At 36.6% G+C, this 25,597-nt stretch overlaps 10 protein-coding genes across 10 annotated transcripts; 6 read left to right on the top strand and 4 right to left on the bottom strand.

Annotated features, from left to right (window-relative positions):
- The first annotated feature begins 186 nt into the window (after positions 1 to 186).
- SPOG_04081 (autophagy associated protein Aut12) lies at positions 187 to 2,263 on the top strand. The gene is made up of 3 exons (XM_013166343.1): positions 187 to 262; positions 331 to 1,841; positions 1,905 to 2,263. The coding sequence occupies exons 2-3, from the start codon at positions 547 to 549 to the stop codon at positions 2,149 to 2,151; spliced, it is 1,542 nt and encodes a 513-aa protein (XP_013021797.1). The 5' UTR covers positions 187 to 262; positions 331 to 546; the 3' UTR covers positions 2,152 to 2,263.
- Positions 2,217 to 4,528, bottom strand: SPOG_04079 (uncharacterized protein). Its single transcript, XM_013166341.1, has one exon. The coding sequence runs from the start codon at positions 4,496 to 4,498 to the stop codon at positions 3,752 to 3,754; it is 747 nt and encodes a 248-aa protein (XP_013021795.1). The 5' UTR covers positions 4,499 to 4,528; the 3' UTR covers positions 2,217 to 3,751.
- Positions 2,371 to 3,706, top strand: SPOG_04080 (GRASP protein). Its single transcript, XM_013166342.1, has 4 exons — positions 2,371 to 2,618; positions 2,654 to 2,780; positions 2,858 to 3,045; positions 3,085 to 3,706. The coding sequence occupies exons 1-4, from the start codon at positions 2,439 to 2,441 to the stop codon at positions 3,601 to 3,603; spliced, it is 1,014 nt and encodes a 337-aa protein (XP_013021796.1). The 5' UTR covers positions 2,371 to 2,438; the 3' UTR covers positions 3,604 to 3,706.
- Positions 4,323 to 8,658, top strand: SPOG_04078 (intermediate peptidase Oct1). The gene has a single exon (XM_013166340.1). It carries the CDS (start codon positions 4,603 to 4,605, stop codon positions 6,889 to 6,891), a length of 2,289 nt encoding a protein of 762 aa, XP_013021794.1. The 5' UTR covers positions 4,323 to 4,602; the 3' UTR covers positions 6,892 to 8,658.
- On the bottom strand, positions 6,992 to 8,859 carry SPOG_04077 (CwfJ family protein; the record flags this gene model as incomplete). Its single annotated transcript, XM_013166339.1, has 5 exons — positions 6,992 to 7,566; positions 7,650 to 7,730; positions 7,791 to 8,504; positions 8,557 to 8,720; positions 8,834 to 8,859. 5 exons carry the CDS (start codon positions 8,857 to 8,859, stop codon positions 6,992 to 6,994), a joined length of 1,560 nt encoding a protein of 519 aa, XP_013021793.1.
- A 1,455-nt stretch (positions 8,860 to 10,314) lies between these two features.
- SPOG_04076 (RSC complex subunit Rsc58) lies at positions 10,315 to 12,185 on the top strand. The gene is made up of 2 exons (XM_013166338.1): positions 10,315 to 10,988; positions 11,055 to 12,185. The coding sequence occupies exons 1-2, from the start codon at positions 10,643 to 10,645 to the stop codon at positions 11,918 to 11,920; spliced, it is 1,212 nt and encodes a 403-aa protein (XP_013021792.1). The 5' UTR covers positions 10,315 to 10,642; the 3' UTR covers positions 11,921 to 12,185.
- A 274-nt stretch (positions 12,186 to 12,459) lies between these two features.
- SPOG_04075 (sporulation protein Spo15) lies at positions 12,460 to 19,012 on the top strand. The gene has a single exon (XM_013166337.1). The coding sequence runs from the start codon at positions 12,488 to 12,490 to the stop codon at positions 18,317 to 18,319; it is 5,832 nt and encodes a 1,943-aa protein (XP_013021791.1). The 5' UTR covers positions 12,460 to 12,487; the 3' UTR covers positions 18,320 to 19,012.
- On the bottom strand, positions 18,213 to 20,460 carry SPOG_04074 (localized Arf binding gamma-adaptin). Its single transcript, XM_013166336.1, has 4 exons — positions 20,251 to 20,460; positions 20,091 to 20,178; positions 19,962 to 20,037; positions 18,213 to 19,771 (listed from the first exon to the last, which is right to left on the bottom strand). Exons 1-4 carry the CDS (start codon positions 20,291 to 20,293, stop codon positions 18,470 to 18,472), a joined length of 1,509 nt encoding a protein of 502 aa, XP_013021790.1. The 5' UTR covers positions 20,294 to 20,460; the 3' UTR covers positions 18,213 to 18,469.
- A 632-nt stretch (positions 20,461 to 21,092) lies between these two features.
- On the top strand, positions 21,093 to 23,139 carry SPOG_04073 (ribosome biogenesis protein). The gene is made up of 2 exons (XM_013166335.1): positions 21,093 to 21,342; positions 21,455 to 23,139. Exons 1-2 carry the CDS (start codon positions 21,143 to 21,145, stop codon positions 22,077 to 22,079), a joined length of 825 nt encoding a protein of 274 aa, XP_013021789.1. The 5' UTR covers positions 21,093 to 21,142; the 3' UTR covers positions 22,080 to 23,139.
- Positions 21,267 to 25,568, bottom strand: SPOG_04072 (lgl family protein). Its single transcript, XM_013166334.1, has 5 exons — positions 25,419 to 25,568; positions 25,282 to 25,354; positions 24,872 to 25,228; positions 22,911 to 24,822; positions 21,267 to 22,871 (listed from the first exon to the last, which is right to left on the bottom strand). The coding sequence occupies exons 1-5, from the start codon at positions 25,527 to 25,529 to the stop codon at positions 22,307 to 22,309; spliced, it is 3,018 nt and encodes a 1,005-aa protein (XP_013021788.1). The 5' UTR covers positions 25,530 to 25,568; the 3' UTR covers positions 21,267 to 22,306.
- Between the last annotated feature and the right edge of the window lie 29 nt (positions 25,569 to 25,597).

Raw genomic sequence — 25,597 nt, 5'->3', positions numbered from 1 at the left:
ATAAATAATAGTAAGTAGTAAATAAACCTATAAGTGAATTTGAATTGGACACATGGTAAAAAAGAAACCCCAAAATTCGTCAGCATCAGAATGAGTACTTTTTCAACCATAACAGCCTAGAAACCTCTCAAGAGAGGATTTATTTTCAATTTGCAAGTATTCAGTTAGCTTGCAATTAGTCACTCGCTAGCATTTTGACATTCAAAAGGCAATTTCTTCTAGTTCATACTTTTCATTCCCTAAGAGTAAATAATTGCACCGTGTATGTGCTTTAGCTTTTAAACTATTCAGTATATAAAATAACGTTACACTATCTGACCTTTTATTTAGCTAGGCAGGAAACCGAAACTAAAATTCAACAGATGCAAGAATACGAGCAAAGAGGACAGCTGGTTCATAGATCAACAATTTTTATATCTTTTTCAAATCGAACTAGAAGAATTGTTTATTCATGATATTCTCTTATAGCTATTGAATTGTGCTGACAACCAGACTCTTCACTACGAGCCTAACTTCTGCTTGTTACGATGAGTCTGATAGTCTCACATGGAACAACAACCTTCAGAACATTCTTTCGTCCCATCAACTAACGAAGATGTAGGAGAAACGTCTTTTGGATCGGGAAATAGCTCTGCTTTATTGAACGCCGATGGAATCCCAGCAGGTTTGCCTTCGTTGGCATCGAGCGATCCAGACGTGCATGTTTCCTTACCAGAAATAAAAGTGAATGGAGAAAATGTAGAACAAATGCTATCTGAAATTTTATTAGAAGATTCACCACCTCCCAATGGTGACAATGTTTCCCTAGTTAGTTCAGCAAATGAAGTGTACAAGGACAAGCTTCAAAGAGCTATGTCATCATTTAACTGTATCCTTGCTAGACACACAAGAAAATACTTGATTTTTACCAGTTCTGGAAAACCGGTGTTTAGTAACGTTGCCGACGAAAGCCTTGAGCCTTCTACTGTTGCTGCTTTACAGGCAATCATAAGTTCCTTCGAGGTTATAAAAGAGGACCTGATTTATTTTGAGACCCGTTCCACCATTATTGTTGCTCATTCGGCTAGTCCTCTTAATTTGGTATGTATCTCGCCATTGACAACCCTTTCACCAGAGTTCATGAAAAACGAATTAAAGCTTCTTTATCATCAGATTTTGAGCATAATTACGAATAAGTCTATATCTTCAATTTTGGACTCAAGACCCAACTATGATTTACGACGTCTTATTGGAAGTAGCGAACAGTTCTTAAGAGTGTTATCAAGCGACCTAGAAAGATATGAACCTTTTTCATTCTTAAACGCCATTTCTCCTATTCCTTTACGCGTGTCTTTTCGCGACCAGCTTTCACAATTGTTACTGAAGGAGAAACCCAAATCTCTAATATTTGCTCTATTAGCTGTACGGGGCCGACTTGTATGCGCTATTAAGGCAAGAAAACTCATGCTGCATGCTAGCGACCTTTATTTAATTTTTCTATCGGTTTTTAATACGCAAGCCTTTAATGATTCAATGGAGCATTGGGTCCCCATCTGCCTTCCCAATTTAAATCCTAATGCTTATCTTTACATCTACAGTCACTTTGTACATCAAGATATTGCGTTAATCTTGGCGAGCAACGAAAACTCTAGTTTCTTTGATATGCAGGAAATGAGAAACACTGTTTCTCTTCGTCTAAAAGAGAGATTTTGGCTTCAAAAAATCCTGCATGCTGCGGAGCTTGACCAAACTTCTTTTCGAAATCCTGGATTTCCTTGCATTCTGCATTACTTGTTTTATTCCAAAAAATATTCTCAATTCTATGCTCCAGGATACACATTTAATGCAAAGAATGATCCTAAGTAAGTCTCATTTGTCTTATTAATATTCTCTTTTTCTTAATTGATTCTAATATTTTTTTTTAGAACACTTTATGCTATCTACGCCGGCTTACATGATCAAGTGTTTCATAGGAAGCGATCTTTGTCTATTGATGTAGAAATTCATGGATCATTAATGCTATTTACTTGGTCTACGTCTTCATTTAATTTTTATTGTGTCGCTAACGCAAATGCGAATTTGCAAATTCCTATCGCCAATATAAATAAGATTCTTAGATGGATACGGAGGGAAGAAACACGGCTGTTTATATGTACAAATATTTCTTTTTAATGAACAATTTAATGAATAAATAGTCACGAATGTGTATTATTCTTTCCTGACCATACAAATCAAATCGGTTTCCAAAGTCAACAATATTTTATGCATACATACATATATCTGTAGAGCTATAATTAAAGTTTTTTTTTGTAATTTTCATCATTTACTACGTCTTTACAGACTCTTTCTATTGTAGATTTGTTTTTGTGTTCAAGTCATGCATCAGCATGGTGTAAACCTAACCAAGCAAGCACTTTCTTTGCCAAGTAAATATACTTGTTCACCGAAAAAAATAAAAAATGTTTGGTGGTTTAAAGAGCTTTTTAAAAGAAACATCTGAAACATTAACAGGAATTCATCTTGATTCCTCAGAAAACTATGGGTTTCGAGTCTTAAAAATCCAGGACAACTCCAAAGCTGCTGATGCAGGAATTGAGTCATATTATGACTTTATCACAGCTATTAATGGGATATTACTGGTAAGAGGCTGATTCTCGCAGTGACTAACAGTTAGAATGGGGATCCACTTATGTTTTGTTCTTTATTACGGGATTCTTCTCCTGAAGCAACCCTTGAAGTCTTCTCACTGAAAGGACAAATAACTAGAAAGGTTCAAATTGATGTTTCAAATGTTGACGATGGTAAGTCATATTTTCATGTAGACATCAAAATCGACAATTGCTAGTCAATATCAAGACCCAAATACTAACACTAGTAGATAAATTAGGAATGACACTGCAATGGGCATCCATTCATTTAGCAGTAGATGCTGTATGGCACATACTTAATGTGATTGAGAATTCTCCTATTGCGCAAGCCAAAGTCATTCCTTATCAAGATTATATAGTGGGCACTCCCGAAGGAATGATGATGGGCGAAAAAGCGTTAGCTGATTTGATTGAGACGGTAAGCCGCTTTACTACATTGTAAATCTAACTTATCTAGCATCTTAATCGACCGCTACGTCTATACATTTATAATCAATATCAAGACACCACTCGTCAAATTACTATTGTACCGAATAGAAATTGGGGCGGAGATGGCGCTATTGGCTGTGGTGTTGGGCATGGTGCTTTGCATCGTTTGCCGGCTTCTCTTTCAGGACCTCCTCCTCAACCAGGCGATGTAGCCTTTTCTAATCCTTTATTACAACCAGCGGATTACCCTGAGACTGTGACACACAGTGAAGAGACGGCGAATGCCTTTCCTTCTCCTCCCACTTTGCAAAATGATCCCTCTCCAAAAGCTAATTTAGAAGGCGAAATACCTATTCCTCATTATCAGAGACATAAAAAGCACGGCCGCAATGCTATTCAGGATTCCGCAATTCAAAGCTACCTTGAAGAAGAGGAATTGCTCAGTAAACAGTTAGATCATAAAGTTCATAATCCTGTGATGGATGCAAATGCGTCTAATACACTTCCCCCTCCACCTTCTGCTGCAGATCAGAGCTCAAACGAATAAAAAGGATTGATGACCCCACTCAATAACTATATGTTTATTCGCCCAAAATAAAAATTAGAATATATATTGTTTAGAATAATTGTTTAGAATAATCAATGACCCCTTCAGAAAACTTGTAAGCAAGAGCTTTAACCTAATGATTATCGCTTTACCTAAAACGCCGATATAATCCTTCTTCCAAATCAGTAGAATGCGCTGATGATTTTAACATGTCTTCTATCAAACGATCTCTGGCTAAGTCCTCTGAAGACCGCCTAGGTGCTGTATTTGCTTTACTTGTTCCTTTTCGTTTTTGTTTGGATTTTGAAGCCCTTGAAGATTCTAAATTCGTGCTCGTAATTCCAACATCCACTTCCTGGATAGCACCCAAAGCAGCAGGGTTTTTCTTTCTTTCATTAGTTAAACCCAAGACAATCGATGATGAGTCTTCATGACTTGTATCATTTTTGGGTATAACCTCGTTACTGATCTTCTCATTCTTTTCGTAATGATGTGAACCTTGTCTGTCTTGATTCATCTTTGATTCAATGTAAGATACTAAATGTAAATTGACATCTATTTCATTCGTAGGTTTCGCAAAGCGATCCTCAACAGTAGGCAGCCTGGCATCTTTAAAGACAGAATCCTGAACCGGATCCTCATTTGCAGGTACTTCAAAATTTAATTCTTCAGATGAATCTTTTATTTCTTTTTTCCTTCCTTCTACTAAATTTGAAGCATTGACTCCGGGAGCAGATAATCTAGTTCTTTTTCTTTTGGCATTTTCTAAGATGCTACGAACATTCGGGGCATTGTTCGCACTCTCATCATCAGTTTCATTTGGTGGATTCCGTTCCGGTATGCGCTTTCTTAAATTTGATCGATTACCCTTTTTTTTAAGGTGGATACCGCACATATGGAGGTAATGGCATAGAACTGTTCATCTGAAGTTCCACTCCTTAACCTCCCCTCAATAATAATTTCACCTGATCTCTATGTACAGGTAGAATTAAAAGGAAAATGCTTATATTGAAGTCATGCTTCAAAAATACTGCAAAATATAATGGCTTATACTGGTTCTCTCGCTGTTTGACAGCTAGAAGATTTGTAACATCTCTTAGACCGTCAAATGAAGATCAATTGATCAGGGATGTATTTGATCAAAAGTGCTATGGGAATAACTATAAATTCGCAAAAAAAATAGAGCAAGTTGGGCTGTTTAAAAATCGATTTTTACTTGATAAAGATCAAGGATTTATCAGGTTAGCTGAAATTGCGTCTATGAACTGTAAAAAGCTTATTGAAGAAATTTTGAATGATGACAGTAATAATACTTTAAACATAATTCGCTGTTTTGACCGAATTTCAAATTTGCTTTGCAGCGTAATTGATCTTTTAGAATTTGTGCGATGCTCTCACCCTAATACGGAAACAATTCTCAAAGCCGAAGAGGCTTATAACTTATTATTTGAATTGATGAATATATTGAATACACATCAGGGACTCTACAACAAGTTACGAGAATCAGTATCACTTAGTCCAGCTTTAGCCAAATTAGATTCTGAAGCTTACAATGTCGCGAAAGTTTTTTTACAAGACTTCGAAAAGTCTGGTGTGAATCTTAATGATTCGTTAAGAAAGAAATTCGTAAAACAGTCCATGGAATCATCAACATTAGGAAGGAGATTTTTTAACCAGAGCATGAACAAACCCCAGCGATACATTTCAGTTCCTTTGGAAGTTTTAGGAGGCTCTGATCCATACTTTGTTAGTTGCGTCTTCGACGAAAAACAGAAATTAGCTAAAATTCCAACAGTTGGATACGAAGGAGCACAAGCTCTCGTTAGTATTGCTAATCCTGAAGTTCGTAAGCAAATATATATTCAAGGACATTATGGAACTGAACATGACCTCTCTCTTTTTGAATCTTATATGGACTCTAAAAACAAGCTTGCGAAAATAGTTGGAAAGGATAGTTTCGCTGAATTACAACTGCTCGACAAAATGGCACAATCACCTAATTGTGTTATCAACTTCTTAGAAAATTTGTCAAAAAAGAATTTGCCCAACGTACGCAAGATACATTCTGTGTTTTCTAGAATGAAACAAAAGGAATTGGGTCTAACCACCCAACCAGAAATAAATATATGGGACCGAGAATACTATGTTACGAGATATAAGCAACAGCTATTTCAAGAGAAATCATTTCTTACTTCATCTGTCGCCTATCAAAGGAATTATTTGACTGTTGGTACCGTTATACAAGGGTTATCACGATTGTTTAATTCCTTATATGGTTTACGATTTGTTCCAGCTGAGGTGATGCCTGGAGAGATTTGGGATCCAGATGTACGCAAATTGAATGTTTTAGATGAAAAAAATCATCTAATAGGTACCATATATTTTGACCTGTTTATTCGTCCAGGGAAGACTGATGGTGCTGCACATTTTACAATCCGTTCCTCTAGAGAACTAGACAGATTTAGCATTAATGATTCTTTGAGCTTAGGATTTGATGACTACGTATCCGAAAAAAATCAGAAAACTGCATACCAAATTCCTATAATCTCGCTTTTGTGTAACTTTCAGAAGTCGAATGATAACAATGCTTCCTATCTTGATTTATGGGATGTTAAAACGTTGTTTCATGAGATGGGCCATGCTATGCACTCCATTTTAGGAAGAACCAAATATCAAAATTTGGCTGGTACACGATGTGCAACTGATTTTGTTGAACTACCTTCAATTATTATGGAACATTTCATGGCATCCTCTGAGGTGTTACCCTTATATGCTCGACATTATCAGGATGATAAGCCTTTCCCTTCTCAAATTCTAGGACACTATAATCAAGTTGAGGATAGCTGTGTGGCGCTGGATCTGCAATCGCAAATATGCATGTCCATGATCGATCAAGTCTTTCATTCAGATACTGTCTCTGATCCTGGTTATAGTTCCAATGATGTAGTTCATCAAATCAGTAACCGATTCAGTGGATTTGAATCTGTTCCAAAAACTTCTTGGCATCTTCAATTTAGTCATTTGTACGGATACAGTGCAACCTACTATTCATACCTTTTCGACACCGCTTTGGCTTCTTTGGTATTCCGTAAGCTATTCTCTAAGAATCCTCTGAGTCGTGAAGCCGGTGAAAAATTTCGAAATACAATATTAAAATGGGGTGGAAGTCGTAATCCCTGGGAATGCATTGCTGAAGCGTTAGAAGATCCAATCTATGCTGAAGGTGGAGAAAAAGCTATGCAGAGAATTGGAAATAATGCCTTTAATATGAGCGAAAGGAAAAGTTAATGATTATAATACCTGTCATGCGTGAAGATAATAAAATAAAAGAGTCTATTTTGAATTTTGTAGCTATGAATTTTTTTTTTTTCTATTTGTCTAAAGAGTGTCAGGTAAAATCGTAGGGTTTGAAGTACGACTTAAAGTCTTCTGCATCTTTTTTTTCCTCCTCTTCAGTTTGACTACAAAGTCTCCAGTCTACTCTATCCTCAATACCCAAAATTTTTGCAGTGACTCGTCTCCCAAACTGCAAATCAAATCTTTCTCGTAAGGACAATGTATGAACGAGAATCTCACCAGTTGGAAGGAAAACTCGAAAATAGTTTAACTCATGGGATCGGAGATCACGATGTTCGAAAGCAAACCCAGATTCTTTAGCTTGATTGGTAAAATAGTCTAAAGCCTTCGACGAAAGAGCCTTGGGAATAGGTATAACCTGCCAATGCACATGTACACCATTTGCCCTACTGATCTCATATACAATCGCATCAGAATTGTGCTCATTATACATCAGGGTAACAGCTTCGCGAAAACGATGTAATTCTTCAACAGTATTTTTATAAGAGGTATCTGATAGCAAACTCAAAGCAGAAGTATGAGCAATAGGGATAATTAATACATGAGCAGGAAACGGAAGCTCAGGTACATTGGTATCTTTGGTGGTAAGAGGACCTTTTGGTAAAGCTAAGGAAGTAAAAGAGATGAAATTAGCTTAAATTCTTACGCAGCAAAAATTTTAGAGAACGCATATATTATTACTAACATACCCATATAAGCTTCATTGCCAATAGCAGCGATTAAATGAAGAGAAATAGAGGGATTACTAAGGCAAAAGAAGCAAGCATCAGCTAATAAATAAGTAAATTAGTTACGATGAAAAAACCGCAATGAGGGAAAGCGTAACTCACGTCCAACTTTAGGCTTCTTAAATCTAGCGAATCCTGATTCGGTCGAGATAGGACTATCGGGGGGAGGGATGACTTGTTCACTTGAGGCACGCTTGAGAGGAATGGGTCTCATAACAAAGGGTGAAGCAGTACAATTTGGAGGAATATCTCTCACGTACTCAGAGGTTAAGGGGTTCAGGGTAAAGGCGTAAGCGAATTTTTCACCAACCGAGTTTTTAAAAGGAGCAATGCCAAAAAAGCGAGACACAGTACCAGCCTGAACGTTTACCGCACAGTTCCTATAAGGCTCACGTTCATAATACACAGGACTTGGTACGAAGAAGTATTGAGGCATACAGTTTGCTGCCAAGGCAGCCACGGGAGCACAACCAGAAGGAAGGTTTCTATGAGGTAAAGTAGAATTATTTTGAACATTTTCGGGCCAGGAGTTAGAAAAAAGAACGTCACATCGCTTTGAGAGAGTTTGGACATCGGTAATATGGAAAGAGCGTTCGGTCAAACTCTTTTCACGCTTATTCATAGGTTCATTGTATTTAACCTCATCGTAAGTACCACCCAGTTGAGCGATGGTAAAACGGGAATAAGTTTTCATGAAGCCGCAAATACCCATGCAAAAGAGATTAGGACAGACTTCAGGGCCGAACATAGCCATATGGGAGGTCACTGACTCGGGCATGCCAGCAGAACCAACACCGAAATAAACGGGCAAGGGGACTGTTGTTAACGTTAGAAGATGATAATTCAAAAGGAGAAAATATACGCTTACCCAAAAACTTTTCGCTCTTTAGTTTAGAAACAACCGCGGATGGGGTCTTTCGAGTAAAAAGGTTACCAAGGCAAATGGCAAACTTGAAATTATGAGTTTTATGAAGGTCTGCTATATACTCAAGGGCTTCAATTACTCGGCCCTCAGCAGATCCAATGACCAAACTAAAAGGTATCAGTTAGTAGCCGTTCTTTCCATAAGGAAAAAAAAAAAGAAAAGAGAAAAAAACTTGAAATCCAAAGAAGAATCAAAAGAAGAAGAAACACGTTGCACATACACTTTAGCAGGTTTAGGTGTCTTCATGATATATCAAAAGGAACGCCACCAAGAGGATTTAATTGGAATATAAAAAAGGTTTAAAGAGAATTTTTCTTTCTTCTAAAAAGGCAAATAACCCGATTAACAGAATAGTGGAATAAAGTCAGACTGAGTATGTATAATATGGAGTTCGGGAATAAAAGCCCCACAACAAGTAAGTAGAGTAGGGAAACCAAGAGAAGGGGACGAAATGAAATACCTACTCAGGGTTGAGGGTTCAAAGAAAATACAAAGAAAACAAGAAAATCAAGAAAGATAAAAAATATGAAAAGTAACGGGAAAATCGGAAACTGTCAGTCTGTATAAATATGACAAAAGATGTGAAAATCGAAAACCAATGCAGAATCACGTTCCCGCACTAACAGTCTAAAATGAAATTAAAGGGAAAGAAAATACAAGAAGAATCTAAAAGCCGCTATTCAATCAAGTACAGAAAAAGATAGTAGAAAACTTTCTACGAGATGGAAAAGATCTACCCTACTAGGAAACAAAATCAACTGGCATGCGTTTCGTTTAAGTGGGAAAACGAGATGTTTAAAAAGAATGAAAGGGGAAGGGTCAAGCTTGATTGTCGTTTGAATATAGTTTAGAAGTCGGATACGTATGTATCTCGTACTTCCGTTCGAGTTGTCGTCAACACCAGAAAACAATGATGTCTGTCATGAAATAGTAGGTATCTTTTGCATTTCTTGGATCCACACAAATTGAGTACATTGATATACGATAAAGTAACTGTAAAGAAAGTTTCAGACTTTCGGAACAAACTAAAAAGTCAGGTGAATAACGAAACTTGATTGCTTCGCATTGTTTACTACACTAACTTAATCGAAACCTTCCCCTCCTTGAAGTGAATGCATTTGCTTAACATTTGGCTCCTGAAGGGAAATATACAAATAGCTGCTAAAAACTTCGCCTCCTTCCAAAGAGGGGATGCTAATTTAATTTTCTTTATTAGAAGGGAGAAGGATCCGTACTGTGGGGCTTTGCTGTTCGATCCGCAATTTTGGAAAAGAATTGGCTAGACGTATCCAAATGAACACGACTAGAATGGGTTGGTAATACTGAGGTATTTCAGTAAGATACATACATACTTGCGTTACATACAAGCAAGTCTATTTGTAAAGGGATAGGTAGAATAGTTAGATACCTAGCTATATTAGGCTAAATAATTTCAAGAAAATATTTGTTTATTATGTTTCAAACTGCAGTAAAGTGGTTGATAGTCTTTGATATTTTCGCCTTTTTCTCATTTTAATGCCATGTCCGAATTGGGCTATTTGACGTTTGCTCATCATTTGTATTCGTACAGTGTGATTTCATAGGCCTTGCTTTCATATTTAGCGATATGTAACTATCGTATGCGGTAAAATAGCCCAACAAACCCTATTGTATTAGAAGGTAATTTTACAACAACTCCCAAAACTTGGAAACAACAACAACGTTCAACAGAGCAACGAAACCGCTGTTTCTCAAGCGTCCAAGTTTGCGTGTCGCAACCCTTGCTTTTTAAACCAAAATCACAGCAGCTAATTGCTTAACCACCGTAATTCAACGGCGTTTCTGGCATAAACAAAGTTAAGATTAACTTGTTTTATTTCTAGATTGTTGTATATATAAATATTTTTGACTTTTTGTAAAACACAGAGAAGTTCTCTTTCGGTGTTTAACTACTGGATTTATTATTTATTTTTTTTTTTTTAATTAATTTTTTTGTGGTGACAATCCATCAACTTTTTTTCCGGCGATTCAATTCTGTTGTTTCTAAAAAATGGACCATGCTACTTGGCAGCTTATGGTTGCCTCCTTGCTATCGTCGCTTCCAGCGGGATCAAGTCTACTGGCGAGCGCTCATACAGTGTCAGGGGATCCGTTAGAAAAAAACTTACGTGAACAACATTATACTTCATTACACTCTTTCCTGAAGGATTGGCATGCTATCTGTTATCAGGGAATTCATGCCCATAATCCCAGTGAATCTATCTATTGGGAAATTGATCATACCTATTTTTTTCTTAAACAATCGCTCTTAACAGAGGCAAGTCGCAAGGGTGAATTATTAACTGAAGATGCCAGCATTTCCGATGCCAGCAGCCCTTCCGTACTTCCTGAAAATTGTATTTTTTTTTTTTTTGTTTTTCTAAAGAAAAGGTTGAAACTTATGCTTACTAACTCCTTTTTAGCCCTCTACCCTCAGTTTAAATCTCATGCCTTGATGATGTTAGGTCCAACTGGACCTTTATTCACTTCTCCCGCTCATCTTTCGCGATTAGATTCTCGTCTTCCAGATGGTGGTATCGTTGCAAAGCCAGTAGCCGTTATGGCTTCTCCTGCATATGGTGCTGCTAATGATGTCTCCCTTAGCAAAGTATCTGCTCCTTCCTCTTCCGCAAAAGCATCCAACCCAGTAATTAACGTTCATCCTTCATCTCTACAATATCCAACTCAAAAGCCCCTTTTTGTTGACTCTTTTTCTTCGTTTTCGCCTATACGGAATACTTCCGCATCCGTTATTTCTGATGATACTTTTAAAACTGTCTCTACTTATTATCAATCTGAGAGATATCAAAAACTGCTAGACTCACCATCTATAGATGTCGATTTCATTGAAGATAATCTCGATGTTGTAGAAGAAGATGTACTCTCTGATGTCCCACTTCGCCATGATATGTTACATGTCTATACTTTACTTCAACGCCTTCAAAATTTACAAAATACAAGAATTAGTTCTCCTGCATCTTCAGATGCACCATCGTTGGAAGAACGCTCAACTGCTTCTGAAGTGGGTCTTTTGCTTTCAAAACTAATCCTTACCTACAATCTATCCCCTTCTGATTTATCCATTCCCGATATTCGATCACCTTTTACAAAATTTGGTCCCCAAATTCAAGGTTCGTTACCTCCTACCGCGCAGCCTTTTGAAACTACTGCACAAGTCCAAAACCGAACAGGTCAAATGGCAGCTGGGGGCTTAATGAATGGTACTTATGGTCAATATCCTTCTGACGCCCCTCTCCAATCCTACAGACGGAGTAAGTCGCGGCGATAAAATTCTGTACAGCTTTATGATTTTTTCGAGTCTTTAGAGTGTTTTATTGAAATCATTGGCTAATTATTCTTCATTATTTCGTTAAAATTATATGATTTATAATATCATGCATTCTGTATCATAGAAAGAGATATTTTTTTTTTCTTAAATCTTTACCATTTAAGTTTTGATTGATTTTATTTCTTCTCTTATTTGTGATTCCTAATGTTACATATGAAAGCCAAATTGCTTATAATTAGGTTTCTTTTTGATCAGTCGTAAAAACAATACCTTTGGTGCGACTTTTTCTTCAATTCAAACACAACAGACAAACGACAAAAAAAGAACAAAATAAAACCAAAAGATTAAAGTAAGAGTCTGAATATCAGGACAGAGTCAGATGAACCATCATAAAAAAAATTTGATTAAAATTAGGTTTTTATGAAATAATCTTATAGAGTATAATATTTGTCAAGTCTCTTCGTTATAACGAGGAAAACTTCTCGACACAGTATGTTATAAAATCATAAACAGGTTAAATTTCCTGTACCTCGCGACAAACAAGAGCTGTTTACGTTTACAGTGCCCATGTCGAATCAGACACCTAGGTCTTCTTCACTTTCTGATTCGGAGGAGGATTCTCCCAACAGTATTTTAAGTCCAATATCTCCTTTCATAGATCCGGATTTGGAAACTCCAAAACCTCCTAAAACGAAACCTTTGGGTAAACATTTGACAGAAAATCGTAATGTCATTAATCAAGACGAGTTTTCTACTCCCACTTCGTATCCTGAAAAAGGAAGAAGGGTTTTGAGCGAAGGAGAAGCTCCCCTTCAGAGTGAGTCTGAAGAAACTCACCAATTAACCCCTCGAAGCCCAGGCTCTACTTCCAGTACGAGCTGGATGCTCACAAGAGGAGGATTATTTGACAGTCCTATCTATGATTTAAAGTCTGTCACTCAAAATTCCAATTTGATTGCCGATCTAAGGGCTGTTCGTTCAAAACTAGCAACCTTGGAGCATGAAAATGGACTTCTTTCAATGCAACTAATGTCAAAACCAAACCGCGAAGGTTGGGAAAAGGGCCCTTCTGACATAGATGCCTTATCTTCTAGCGAAGATTATCATTTTTTTCAAAAGAAAGTTTCAGAACTGGAATCAACCTTATCATCTAAACAATCTGAAGCTTATGAATTATCAAGACAGCTCTTGAGCGCCACAGAAAAACTTGATCAAAAGGAAAAGGATTATGAGACTGTTATTCAAGATTTGAAGTCAATGAAGGATAAGATGGATCAGGACCGAGTCTCAAACACTGACCTTCGTGCTGAGCAAGAAAGGTTGCAAAAACTTCTAGTCAGTTCGAATAATACCATTGGCTCCTTGAGACAGTCTGAATCTAGCTTGCGTAACCAGTGTAAAGACTTAGAAGAAAAGATGACAGCATTGGTCGACTCGAATACCAACGAACCTGAAATTAAAGAATATGAAGAAAGGCTGCAAATTCTCTCCGATCAACTCGAATCAAAGGAACGTATCATTGAAAATTTGAACGAAAACGTTCAATCATTGCAAAATACTTCCTCGGACAGCTCTGAACTTCTTGAGAAAAATAGAAAACTAGAAAAGATTCTCCGTAGTTCTATTGCTAGTTTAAAAGAATCGAAAGAAGAAAGTACGAGTATGCAAAAAAAGATTGATGAGTTGGAAGGTCATTCTAGCAATTTGCAATCTAAATTGAAAACTCTGGAAGATGAGACAGATGATTTTAATTCCATTAAATGTCATATCCAAGCTAATCTAGAGGAATCTAACGCTGAGCTGTCCGACAAGACTGAGAACCTGATTAATTTAGAAAAGCAACTACATGAACTTGAAGCTCAGATTACGGATAGTAATGATAATCTCAGATCGGTTACATCTGAGCGTGATCAACATGCTTTAAAAAATGAAGATCTACAGCGTAAAATTGCAGATTTGCAAAATTTGGTGACATCCTCTTCTAAGTCTTTAGAAGATAGTCAAAGTACTACAACTCAAAAAGAGCAAGAGTGTTTGACACTAAAAATGCTACTTGAGGAAAAAGAACGCTTGATATCTGAATCTCGGAACGAACTAGTGAGCACAAATCAGTACGTTGTACAATTGAAAGATCAAGTCGCTAGTTATGAGGATAACATCCAAAGCTTGACATCAAATTTGGACGAGAGGTGTGACGATATAAACAAGCTTACCGGTGAACTTAAAATTTTGAGTACCTCTAGAGATAAAGAACTGGCTGAAAGGGAACACGCTCAAAAAACTGTTGGAGATGTCCAAGAGTTATGTAAGGCATTCCAAGAAAGATTAAAGGAATCAACTTTAAATTTACGGAATATGGAAAAGCAGTTGGAAGAGTCTCAGGCTTCAAAGGGGCACGAAGCTGCTGCTCTCGTGAAAGAACTTAATGAAATAAAGCCAACCCTAAACGAAAAAGATACTTACATAAATCAACTTAATGAACAAATTGTCTTTTTAGAGAAAGATTTTGCCGCTCTCCAAGTCAAGAAAGAAGAGCAAAGACAAAATCATGATTATCTAAATTTAAGTTTCATAGACTTGCAGAAGAAATTTACTGGTTTAGAACAAGAAAATCATGATATGGAGAATCAGATTAAGACTCTTAAAGACTCCTTGTCAAAGCTAGAGAAGACTGAAAATTCTCTCAAAAGACTTGAAGAGCATAATCGGAATTTAAGTGATCAACTAGAATATTATAAGGATCAAGCGGTGGAGAAAGAAAACATCCGGGTTGCTTTAGATGATTTAAGAAAATCAAAGGATTATCTTGAAAACGAGCTCAATTCCTGCCAAAAAATGTTTGACGAATCTCAAACTGAAGTGTCTCACTTAAGATCTGTGAATGAGTCTCTTCAAACCAAACATTCTACCTTTAATTCCTCTTTTGAAAAAGTTTCGAGTGGGTTACAGACTGCCCTAGAAACGAGAGACGAAAGTTATGAAGAATGCTTGCGATTGAAAGAATGCTTGTCGTCTTTAACTAGCACATACAAGGAACTTTCGGATGACTATTTAATGTTGAAGGAGACGTATGAAAAGTCCGAGGTCTTTAATAAAAATATGAGATTAACTTCATCCGAGCTTTCTGAGGAGAGTAAGCATCTCAAATCTTCTCTTCAAATCGTTTTGTCTTCCCTTTCGGAAACAAAACAAGAAATGGGTTCATTGATGGAGGCTAGAAACAACCTTCAAAATGAGCTAACTACTTTACGAAATAGTCACGAAGACGTAATTAATCAACTTAATTCTGATCGAGAAAAGTATAGCAAGACTGATGGTTTATATGAGTCTCTAAATCAGTCAGCTTTGGAAACAGAGAAAAGCTTGCGAGCTGAAAAAGATGATGTTACTGAAAAGGCTCGCATATTAGAAGAAGAAAAAGAAGTCTTAATTAAAGAAAAAGCTGATTTGAATCAAAGAATTAGTTTATTAACAGACGAAATTCAAGAAAAAGTTAAGAAGTCCACTGACTTGGATACTTTATATAACTCACAAGAAAAAGAGTTGAAGATTTTAAAGAATGAGTTATCCGAAAAGTCTCAAAAGCTCGACCAAACTATAGAAATTGTGGAGCATCTCAAAGAGAAGAAGTCTGCAAGCGACTTAGATTTTGAACGTTTCGTATCTCTCAACGAAAGCACGAAAGAAGAGTTAAATGCTTTGAAAATGAATTTTGCAACCCTAGAACAGTCTCTGAAAGATCAGAATGCTGAAAAGGAAGGTTTAAGTCGAAAGCTCATCGATTCTCAGGATAATATATCTGTTTTAGAAAAAGATAAGGAAATTTTGTTAGTAGAAAAACTCGAACTGCAAAATTCTAAAGACGATATTGAACAGGTTCTTGAGTCTATCCAAGGGTCTTACGATTCTTTATCTGAAGAGCATCGTTCACTTGTTGATGAATACGAAAGCTTGAAGGATGCTTTTTCAAAATTAAAGGAATTAAATCAAAAACTAATTGAAAAAATTAGTCATGCTGAAGATTTAACTAAACAGCAGGAAGAAAATAGTATTACTTTGGATAATAGACTCCTGTTTGTCACGAATCAGTTAAGAGAGGCAGAAACTGTGATATCGCAGAAGTACGACGATATTTCTGGTTTAGAAAACGAAAAAGATTTTCTCAACCGACAACTTTCTAGCGTTGAAGAAAATGTTTCTTCACTTCGTGAGGTTATTTGTCAATGTGAAAGTAATAATAATGAACTTTTAGCGAAGATGGATACCTTAGGAAAAGAAAATGATGAGCTGAACGGTTTGAGGAAGACGTTTTTTGAGGCATATAGTTCTTTATTCAATTCAATAAAGGCTCTGTCTTTTGAGGATATTTCATTGAAAGGTGATGAAGCGTTACACCTGAAAGATTCTTCAGAGATAATGGCGACAACTTCTATGTACATAAAATCTCTTGACGATTTAAATAACATGCTGCAGAAGAAAGAATTAGAATTACAGGGCAGTAATCAGGATGCTGACAAGCTCTCGAAAGAATTGCAGACTGTCAAATCAGAATTAGATGCACTTACACAGCATTTCAGTAATACCCAAGAAGAGTATACTTCACGCGAAAACGGTTTAATCACACAGTTAAGTGAACTGAACTTGAAAATTGATTCACAGCTGAAAACGGTTGAGGATCATTCTTTGGAATTACAAAGAAAAGACGCTTTGATTGATAACTTAAATAAAACAATAAACAACTTTCAAAAAGAGATGGAAGTTGTCAACGAGGAAGTTATCACTGAGAAAGCTAATACAGCAAAGAAACAGTCTTTCATAAACGAGTTAACTGAAAAGGTTGAGCATGTAACGAAAGAAAAGCAGTCGCTGTTAGAAGAGCTAAGTGTTATGAAAACTTCCTTAAAAGAAACAAGCAATGAGTTGTCTGTAAAGAAGACTGAGCTTAAGTCTGTCCAAAGTGACCTATCAAAGAAAACTAATAAAGCTGAGGAAATAAGGAGTGATTTGGCAACTGAAAAGAATAAAAATAATGAGAATATAGTTTTGATTGAGCGTTATCAGGCTGATTTGCGAAACTCTTCAGATATGATAGATCAGCATTTAGCAACCATTAAATCTCTTGAAGAGGATTTAATCGAAAATAAGGAAGAATTTAAAGCTTCCTTACAGGAGTCCACCTCGTTAGTCCAGAAACTGGAAGCTGAGAAAGGAAAATTATTGAAAGATTTGGAATTAGATCGCACTCTAATAGCAGAGCAAAACGAGAAAATCAAATCTCTCCAATGCTCCAAAGATAAATCTGAAACTGGAGTGATCACATTAGAAGGAGAACTTCAGAAATTGAAGGATATCAACAAACAACACGTTCAAAAGTTACAAGATACCGAATCCCAGGTAAATGCGCTGCAAGGTTTGTTAAACAGAAACAATGAAGAGCTTTCTGTTAAAGAGCAGCAAATTAATGAATTAGAGTCTGTTCAAGATTCACTAACTTTTGTTCAAAATGAACTTAAAGCAAAATGCAGTACGCTTAGTTCGTTAGAAGACGTTTTAACTGGAACGCAAGCACATAATATAGAATTGGAGGGAGAAGTTAAACGATCAATGGAGAGGATTAAAAGAAGAGATGATCGATGTGACCATTTGGCCACAAAAGTAAAGAAGCTACATCAACAATTGAGTCAACAACACGATACGTTCTTCGAAGCTGAACAAAAACGCATAGTACAGCTAACTACCCTAAAGGATACCGTTAAAAAGCAAGAAAAGCACTTGAAAAAGCTTGTTCAGAAACAGGACGAATTGGTTCCTAGAAGCACTATATTAGTTTATGAAGCTTATATCAAGGATATTGAGAAAGAAATTATTATTCTTCAAGAGCGCTTAAATTCTCTCGAGTTATCACAACAAGTACCAAAGGGATTCTTTAACTTCTTTTCAGGAAAAACAAATACTTTCGAACCCGAAGTTATGGAAGTCTTTAAACAACAGCTTGGAAAGTTACAGAGCATCGTCGGTCCTAAGTTTGCTGACAAGTTTAAAGAAGACTTGGATCATTGTATAGTTGATGAAAAGAATCGTCAAGCTGCATATTTCGATTATGCGCAAAAGGTTGACCACTTAGCAGAGTGTCTTCAAGCTTTACAGCATGCCCTAGACAAAGAAGTTAATTTCAAGAAGTCATTAGTATTATGGAAGACGGCTTGCTATGATGGATTAAAGAAGCATTATCCTGAAGTACAGTTTGAAAAGTTGCTCAATGGTTCCCATGCAAACGAACAAGGTAAAAGGTTGTCTCTGCGGTCAGTTTTCCTCTGTGTCATGTCTTTACAGCGCTTAAAGTCTTTGGGAGAAAAGTATTCTTACTATGGAAAGACTATCAAAAGTATTGCCTCTTAAGGCGCCATTTTTTGGTTCTAACTAATAATTTCGCTCAACTTATTTATACTTTTTTAATCAGTCATAAATATCTACGAAATTTTCTGAACGAACTGGTAGCAGTAGGACTTGTTCAAATTAGCTTATGTATGTCTATTTTAAATTGATGATCTAAGTTGGAAGAGGTAGATAAGTTTCACCAGAAGCTTCAAGGTTATTAAAGTTCGCAGTCCAATAGGCACGCCAGCGAATGCGTAAAGCTTTCTGGTCACTAGCAATATTGGAAATATTCATAGTTTCATAGGCAGCGTTTTGCTTTTTCGGTGATATAATAGTATCTCCAACAAGAGGAAGCATCTGAAGTTTCTGGGATTTCATAACAGCAACCTGAAAAACGACATTAGAAACTGAAGATGTAAGGGAGTTGTTGGATAAAAAGACTGCATAGGATGCAGTGCCAGCCGCTGGATTGTAAACAATCATGTTAGCTGATAATCGTAAGGAATCAGATTCCAAAATGGAAATAGCTCCAGCGGTAGACAAATTCTTTGCAGTATCAATTTCAGAAAGTGATTTATTCGGACTGACGACATTAGGAACATCGGCAAAAACAGAGGCATTATTGGAAGAGATAACATTATTAGGAACATTCAAGGAATCTTGACTAGATTCGTCAATTAAATCAACCAAAGAAGATTCATTTCTTGTAGGAGCATTATTACTTATTTGGGAAGATTGTGAAGAATTGATAATTGGCTGTTCTTTAAGTTCATAATTGATCCCGTAAGCCTGTAGTACATCATGAAGCAATTCATTCAAAGAAAGAAGCTTATGAACATAATACTCATCTTCGTCCTCATTCTGTAATAAACGAACGACTTTATTCTTGTAAACTTTCAAAGACTCTATTGCGGATTCTAAGGGCTCTTCAAGTGTTACCAATGATGGATTTTCAAGGTGATGCTGAACACGGAAAGCTTTAGCTTTGATGGATTCAATCTCTGCAGAAGCGAGAGCAGAGTAGTCTTCAGTATTATCTTGATCATAACCAGCGATTACTTTCATTAAGGCATTCGCTTCGGCCAAGTCCATTGGAGTACCACGACGAAGAAGTTCTTGAAGCTTGGCTTTATGTGCTTCCAAGTCTTCCATTGCTAATTCATGAGCGGAGCGTAAGTCATTACTAGGATTCATTACGGCGATGGAATCTTTATCAACTTTTGGAAATTTATAACCTTGGAAAGACATAAGTTCGCGGAGATCATGGATCCTGGAAAACTCTTGACTATGCCTGTTGTTTTTGCAAAGCATGTAATTCCACTCTTCAAGCATTTCTAAAATTTTTTTTTGAATTTTGTTCATGTGGGGAAGTGGATATTTAGGAAAACGCGAAACGAATCCATTGAGAAATTCTTGGCTTGCAATTTGTAAATGAAAAGGGAAACCACAGTTTTTGACGCAAATATCAAGAAGCTAAATAAGGTTAGTAAATGAAATGAAACTGATCGTTAATTCACAAGTATGATCCGGATAATTGATATTACCAAAAGACATAAGGACCAGCGAGAAACGGATCCGACTCTCTGATCTCCATAATTTGTCTTGAGAACAGGTAATAGACAGATGAAGCTACAATAATAAGATATAACTTGGGGTTACTTACATTCAAAGCCAAATAAGTCACGGTTGGGTTGGCACTGTTTATACGCTTTAATATGGTGAAAGCTGCCTCTCTGGGTCTAAAAGTCGATAAATAGAATAAGCCAAATACATTTCACTTCAGAACACATACGCATTTCCCTTCTTAACGTTTATATAATCAGCAATTTCTAGATTCAAAGCCAAGTTGGGCTCAAGATTAAATTGGTCCGTCGCTCTATCTACCTGGCGTTAGTTCATTACAAACATCAATTCTTCCAAACTGTTTTTTTTTCAAAATGATAGTAACGTACCAATGTATCTTGCTAGCGTCCGACTGATTTTGGATGAATGCATGAGAGATAATGAATTTGGATGCACTGGTTCAAAATTTGAGTACGAAAAAAAAGCCAAAAATAAAAAGGATTCAAACGAATTTCAAGATCAAAAATTCTTTACAAGGTTTTAACATTAAAGAAAAGAGGTGGTTGAACGAGTTGTTTCTTGACTAATTGATAGTTTATGAAATATAATATCATTGTTTTCTTTAAGAGATGATATAGATACGGATCTAACCTCGTTAAAGCAATGTATATTCGTCTTCAAAGGATACTACTATAACGAGTAGCTTCCTAACCTGGATCTATTTAGGTCGAAAGAGCATACAAAGCTGATTGAATGAATTCTAAATTAATTTACATAAAAAAAGAAAAAGAAATGAAATGTCTGAACTTACACTGCCATATCTTTTTCTGCAGAGGTTAGTCTCTAAATAATAACAAGTTTCCTTCTCACTCTATATGCTTATTTTTGAAGAACAGAATCTCATAAGAATAAAGCTACTTGTGGGTGAGTACGTTCATGCGACATGACATGTGAAGATTCTAAACACGATGTAAATATAGGATAAAAAAGTAGCGAGTCTATTACAATTGGCATCTATAATTCGTCTTTTCAACTATCAAATGGACTTTACATTTTTTCTAGTCTGTGTAAGGTCACAATAAAACTAGAAGAAGGTATTAATATATGGAGGTGATATAAATTCCACCAATTTGTAAATCTTGTAATAGTATAATATATATAATCATAACAAAACCAAAATCAGTAATAATAATCATAACTAAACACTTTGAGAAGTTCATCAGTATTGACTATTTCTATATAACTCTATTGAAAAGCATTTAAAATTTTCTTTTTTTCACAATGGGGCCCCGTCATTTAGGTAAAAATTACGGTAAAGACACTTATAAAGGACAAAAAAAGCCCTCGAAATTCCCTTTGCCTCTTGCAATGTGGGATTTCGGTCATTGCAATCCAAACGCTTGCTCCGGAAAGAGGTTAGAACGACTTGGTTGCATACGGAATTTGCGAATTGGTCAAAAGTTTAAAGGGGTTGTGCTTACGTAAGTTATTTATTTATTTATTTGTTTTTGCTTGAAAAGCGGTTTGAGAAAAGAATCGGGCATTCTCGCACAAAATCTGTAAAACTTTATAAACGAAAGCTAACTTCCTTAGGCCAAACGGCAAATTGACAGTTTCACCTGCTGATAGAGAATTTTTTGATAACGGTGGTGCAAGTGTCGTTGAGTGTTCTTGGGCTAAGATTGATGAAATCCCTTTTTCAAGAATTGGAGGCCGTTGCGAACGATTACTGCCCTACTTGGTTGCTACCAATCCTATCAACTATGGACGTCCTTGGAGGTTAAATTGTGCAGAGGCACTGGCAGCTTGTATGTACATTGTTGGGTATAAGGATGAGGCGCGATTATTGATGGAGAATTTTAAATGGGGTCATGCTTTTTTTGATGTAAATGAAGAACTTTTAGATATTTACGCTCAGTGTAAAGACGCTGATGAAATTCAAGAAAAAGAAAAACAATATTTGGAAGATATGGAAGCATCATATCACGAGCAAAGAAATATAGATCCAGACGATCTTTGGACTCAGGGAAATCTGAATCATAAACCGGTCGCCGTAGGCAAAGATACTTCCGACAGTTCATCGAATTCAGAAAGTTCTGATGAGGCAAATATTGAAGAGGAACCTATCCCAAACATAGAAGATTCTAAGCACGTTGCAAACGAAGAAGATGATGACGAGCTTTGGAGAAACATTGTTCGAATGAAGCTGAAAACCTAAGAAGGCTGTTGTCTTGTCGACAAAAATAAATAAATAAAAAAAGCTGTAATTGTCCATATCTAAGTTCCTAAATTTTGAAGAGTTACCTGATAATCTCAGTTACAAGGGAAAAACGATGTGATTTTATGTAAAAGGATTATTTTAAAAACATTTTTATTCAATGTTTTAAAACATCATAATTAGTAACCTTTTTTACTATGAAAACGGCTGTAAATAAATTAACATATTCAAGGTAAATAACTTTTAAGTCCTGATATCAACATATCCTTCTTAGTGGAAGCTACTGACTTTTTTATTTCGTTCAACCAATCTGCGCTCATTTCTTCTAAGTCGTCCATCGTACTCTCAATATTTCCTAGCATTTTCCCTCTTTCACTTAATTGCTCGCTCATCTGGCTGAAATAACTTTTCTGCTGAGGTAATCGCCTATTATCAAATTCTCTCGCATGAACGTTAGGAGATGTACCCTGTACAGTTGAACTCTGTTGTGAAACATGCTGCGGTACTCTGGGAGCCTGAGACTCTGTAATGGGCTTACCAACTGTCCTATATTCACCCCCAAGCAGTAAATTTAATTCATCCGCAGACGTTGTTTGTTCACCCATTAGCCATTTCCAAGTAGATTTTGTAGGTCGTGGTGGTAGCGTCAAAGGATCTTTGGTTATTAGGCTACAAGATATAGAGGCAAACATTTTCCTTCCCATTCCTAACACACATCCGAATGCTAATTCTGTACCGCCAACCGTTGGGAACACATAATCGCCGTCTTCTAATATATTACCAAACCTCAACCTATAATTTGTTAGCATAGCACACATTATTTTTTCGTACTTTCTCTCATCTATATCATCCGGTAATTTCGCACGCCGTTCTTCAGATAAGTTAGGCAAGGAGTACCAGTAAATATTCAAATTTGACATTATACATGCTACCGATCCCATTTGTTTGGAAGCAGTTGAAAAAATAACGCTTGCCTTGTAACAAGTGTGTTTACTCCAATCTGTCATGCTTGAGCATTTACTAAATCTAGAATAGAGCCGCATTCCTGTTTCGCCAACGTATAATAAATAAATTTTATCAGACTGAGTCCCCAATGACTGCAACCCTGTTCCTGTAGCAGTAGCAAGTTGTCCAGATTCTGTTAAAGGTACTATATTGTAAACGTTAAGAATACCTAGCTTTTCGTAAGTTAAAAATGTTATGGAGTAGTTTCCTGATGCCGACATTCCAATTTGAAAAGACAAAGCTATTCCTGTGTTAGTCACAGCTATCAGATGAATCGAAGCTGTTCCATCATTATTTAAGTTCATAATGACAAATTCAGCGGAGTTGACATATTCCGTAGGTGATGACTTGGATTTTCTCTCGATACCGAGTTCAGGTAGAGAGGTATTGCATAATATATGAGGGCCTCTAAGATCAACAACAGCTAACGAGCCATCGGCATATCCAATGCAAACAAATCCTATGTTACTCATACAGTTGGTCGTGACGGGCCCGTGCTTTAAATCAATACAAAATTGACCATAAAGAGTACCATCTATTGCGAAGCTATCATCCAAGCGGAAAATACCAGAAGCAAGTTGAAATGGTAAAGGATTTAGTGAGTCTTTGAGACGACAGATAATTACACGACCAAAATTATCAGCACAAGAAAGTTCGCAGTTAGTTGGAGAAAGTGAGGTACTAACAATCTTTGCACTTGGCGTCAGATGTTTACGCATAACTTCAGAAAAGTCTAGAGTTACGCAGATATTCGGATTCATAAATCCTTTAGAAATATCCCATAGGGAAAGGCTGAGCCCAGTCGAAGTTATTAATACGTTACGTACATCTAATTTTTTTAAGTAACCAGGGTGAGGTGATCCTCCTGAAAATGATGAATAATGTGGATGTAAAGGAATAGAATCTTCCATTTGATCCCAGATGTTTTTCTTAACAGCTTGGAAGTCGACAAGCTGAAAATCAGGAGCAAGGAAACACAGAGAAGGGGGAACACACATGTTTAGGTTAACAGGCTCGCTAGAAATCAGGTCAACGAGTGAAAGAGTTCCCGTTTGAGAAAGCATTAAAAGATATCTCGGATTATGGGTGCCATTGTAATAAGGAGACATTGTTGAGATTACCATCATTTCACGAGCAGAAGGAACGTCAACAAAAGGAAAGAATCTTTGAGAGCTTGGGTTGGCAAAATGCTCTGCTAAAGCATTGAAATTTTGCTTTCCTGGAGTTTGAGGGAAACTGAACATCGAGATTCCTTTTACTGGAGAATCTTTAGGTAATCCACCCAACATTAAAAGAAAGGTTGAATTAGCGTCCTCACGACAGCACCAAATTATAGATTGGATCGCTTCTAAATCAGTTTTCGGAGCTGGTTTTTGCATAGCAGTATAAGTATGAATATAGGAGTCAACAAAATTTCTAACTTGGACAGGAATTTCTTTTTCAGTATCCCAAAAGGCTATAGCAGAATCTTCATAGAAAGATAGAAAGTATTCACCACAAGGACTCCAGTGAATACCTTTCACCATAGGCCGTCGAAAGCTATGTTTTGTAGACATGGTTGCCGCAGTGCTTCCAGCTGCATATTCAAGTTCATAAAACCTTAAAACTTCTTCATCACGAATAGAAAACAACAACACACCTTCAGGATAAGCGACTAACAAGAGTCCAAGGTCTTTTGGATGGATCTGAATACTTATAACAGGTGACAGTCTGCTTGATACGGGTGCGTAAGGATATCCTAAACTGAATTAGCTTTCGTTGATGTTCGTACTATCATTACTACGTACCCATGAGTTTCCATTCGCTCAATCTTTGAGAATATAAATTGGGGATTTTGTAGACACCAGGTCGGTGTCTTGTAACGTCCCATGGGATTACAGTACCATCACTCATTCCTAGATAAACCCATTCAATTGAAGGATCCGTAGCTGTACACATGACTCTCAGTCTCAGATAAAAAGTTGAGGTAGGAGTATGAAGATTTTTTGACCTTAATAAATTATAACTTAAGATTGTATTTTGGCTGTCAATGATGATTAAGTGGCCTGCACACATAACGAGATGTAGAACATCACTGCAGTCAGGAATAATGACAAGTTGAGTATGTAGTTTCCCGTAAATGTATATTCTTCTGCTGGTAGAAGCTAATCAGATTAGCTCTTCGCTGTTCTGATTTTCCTTTCTCTTGTTTACTTACCGATCGCTAATAATCCTTGTTGATGGTCAATGCACCATTTTGTTGGGTTTCCATAGAACCCAAAGCGATTATACTATCAAGGTTTGGTTAATTGACATGAATAAGAAAGGAGACTCTACTGTCTTGTTTGTACTAACATCATCGACCATGAAAGCATCTCCTGTAAGGTCGCTTTTTTCTGAAGCCTTTTGAAATGGCTTGAAAGCGGGAGATTCTTTCTTCCTACTGAATTTTTTAAAAAAGGACATTTTCACATGTTTCAGTTCCCCTTGATGCTCTTGAAGAAGACTCGATGTACTTTTAAATCAAACTATAG

The sequence above is a fragment of the Schizosaccharomyces cryophilus genome (assembly GCF_000004155.1).
Source record: "Schizosaccharomyces cryophilus OY26 unplaced genomic scaffold supercont4.1, whole genome shotgun sequence".
Taxonomy (NCBI): domain Eukaryota; kingdom Fungi; phylum Ascomycota; class Schizosaccharomycetes; order Schizosaccharomycetales; family Schizosaccharomycetaceae; genus Schizosaccharomyces; species Schizosaccharomyces cryophilus.
This window is presented reverse-complemented; position numbering and strand designations above follow the sequence as displayed.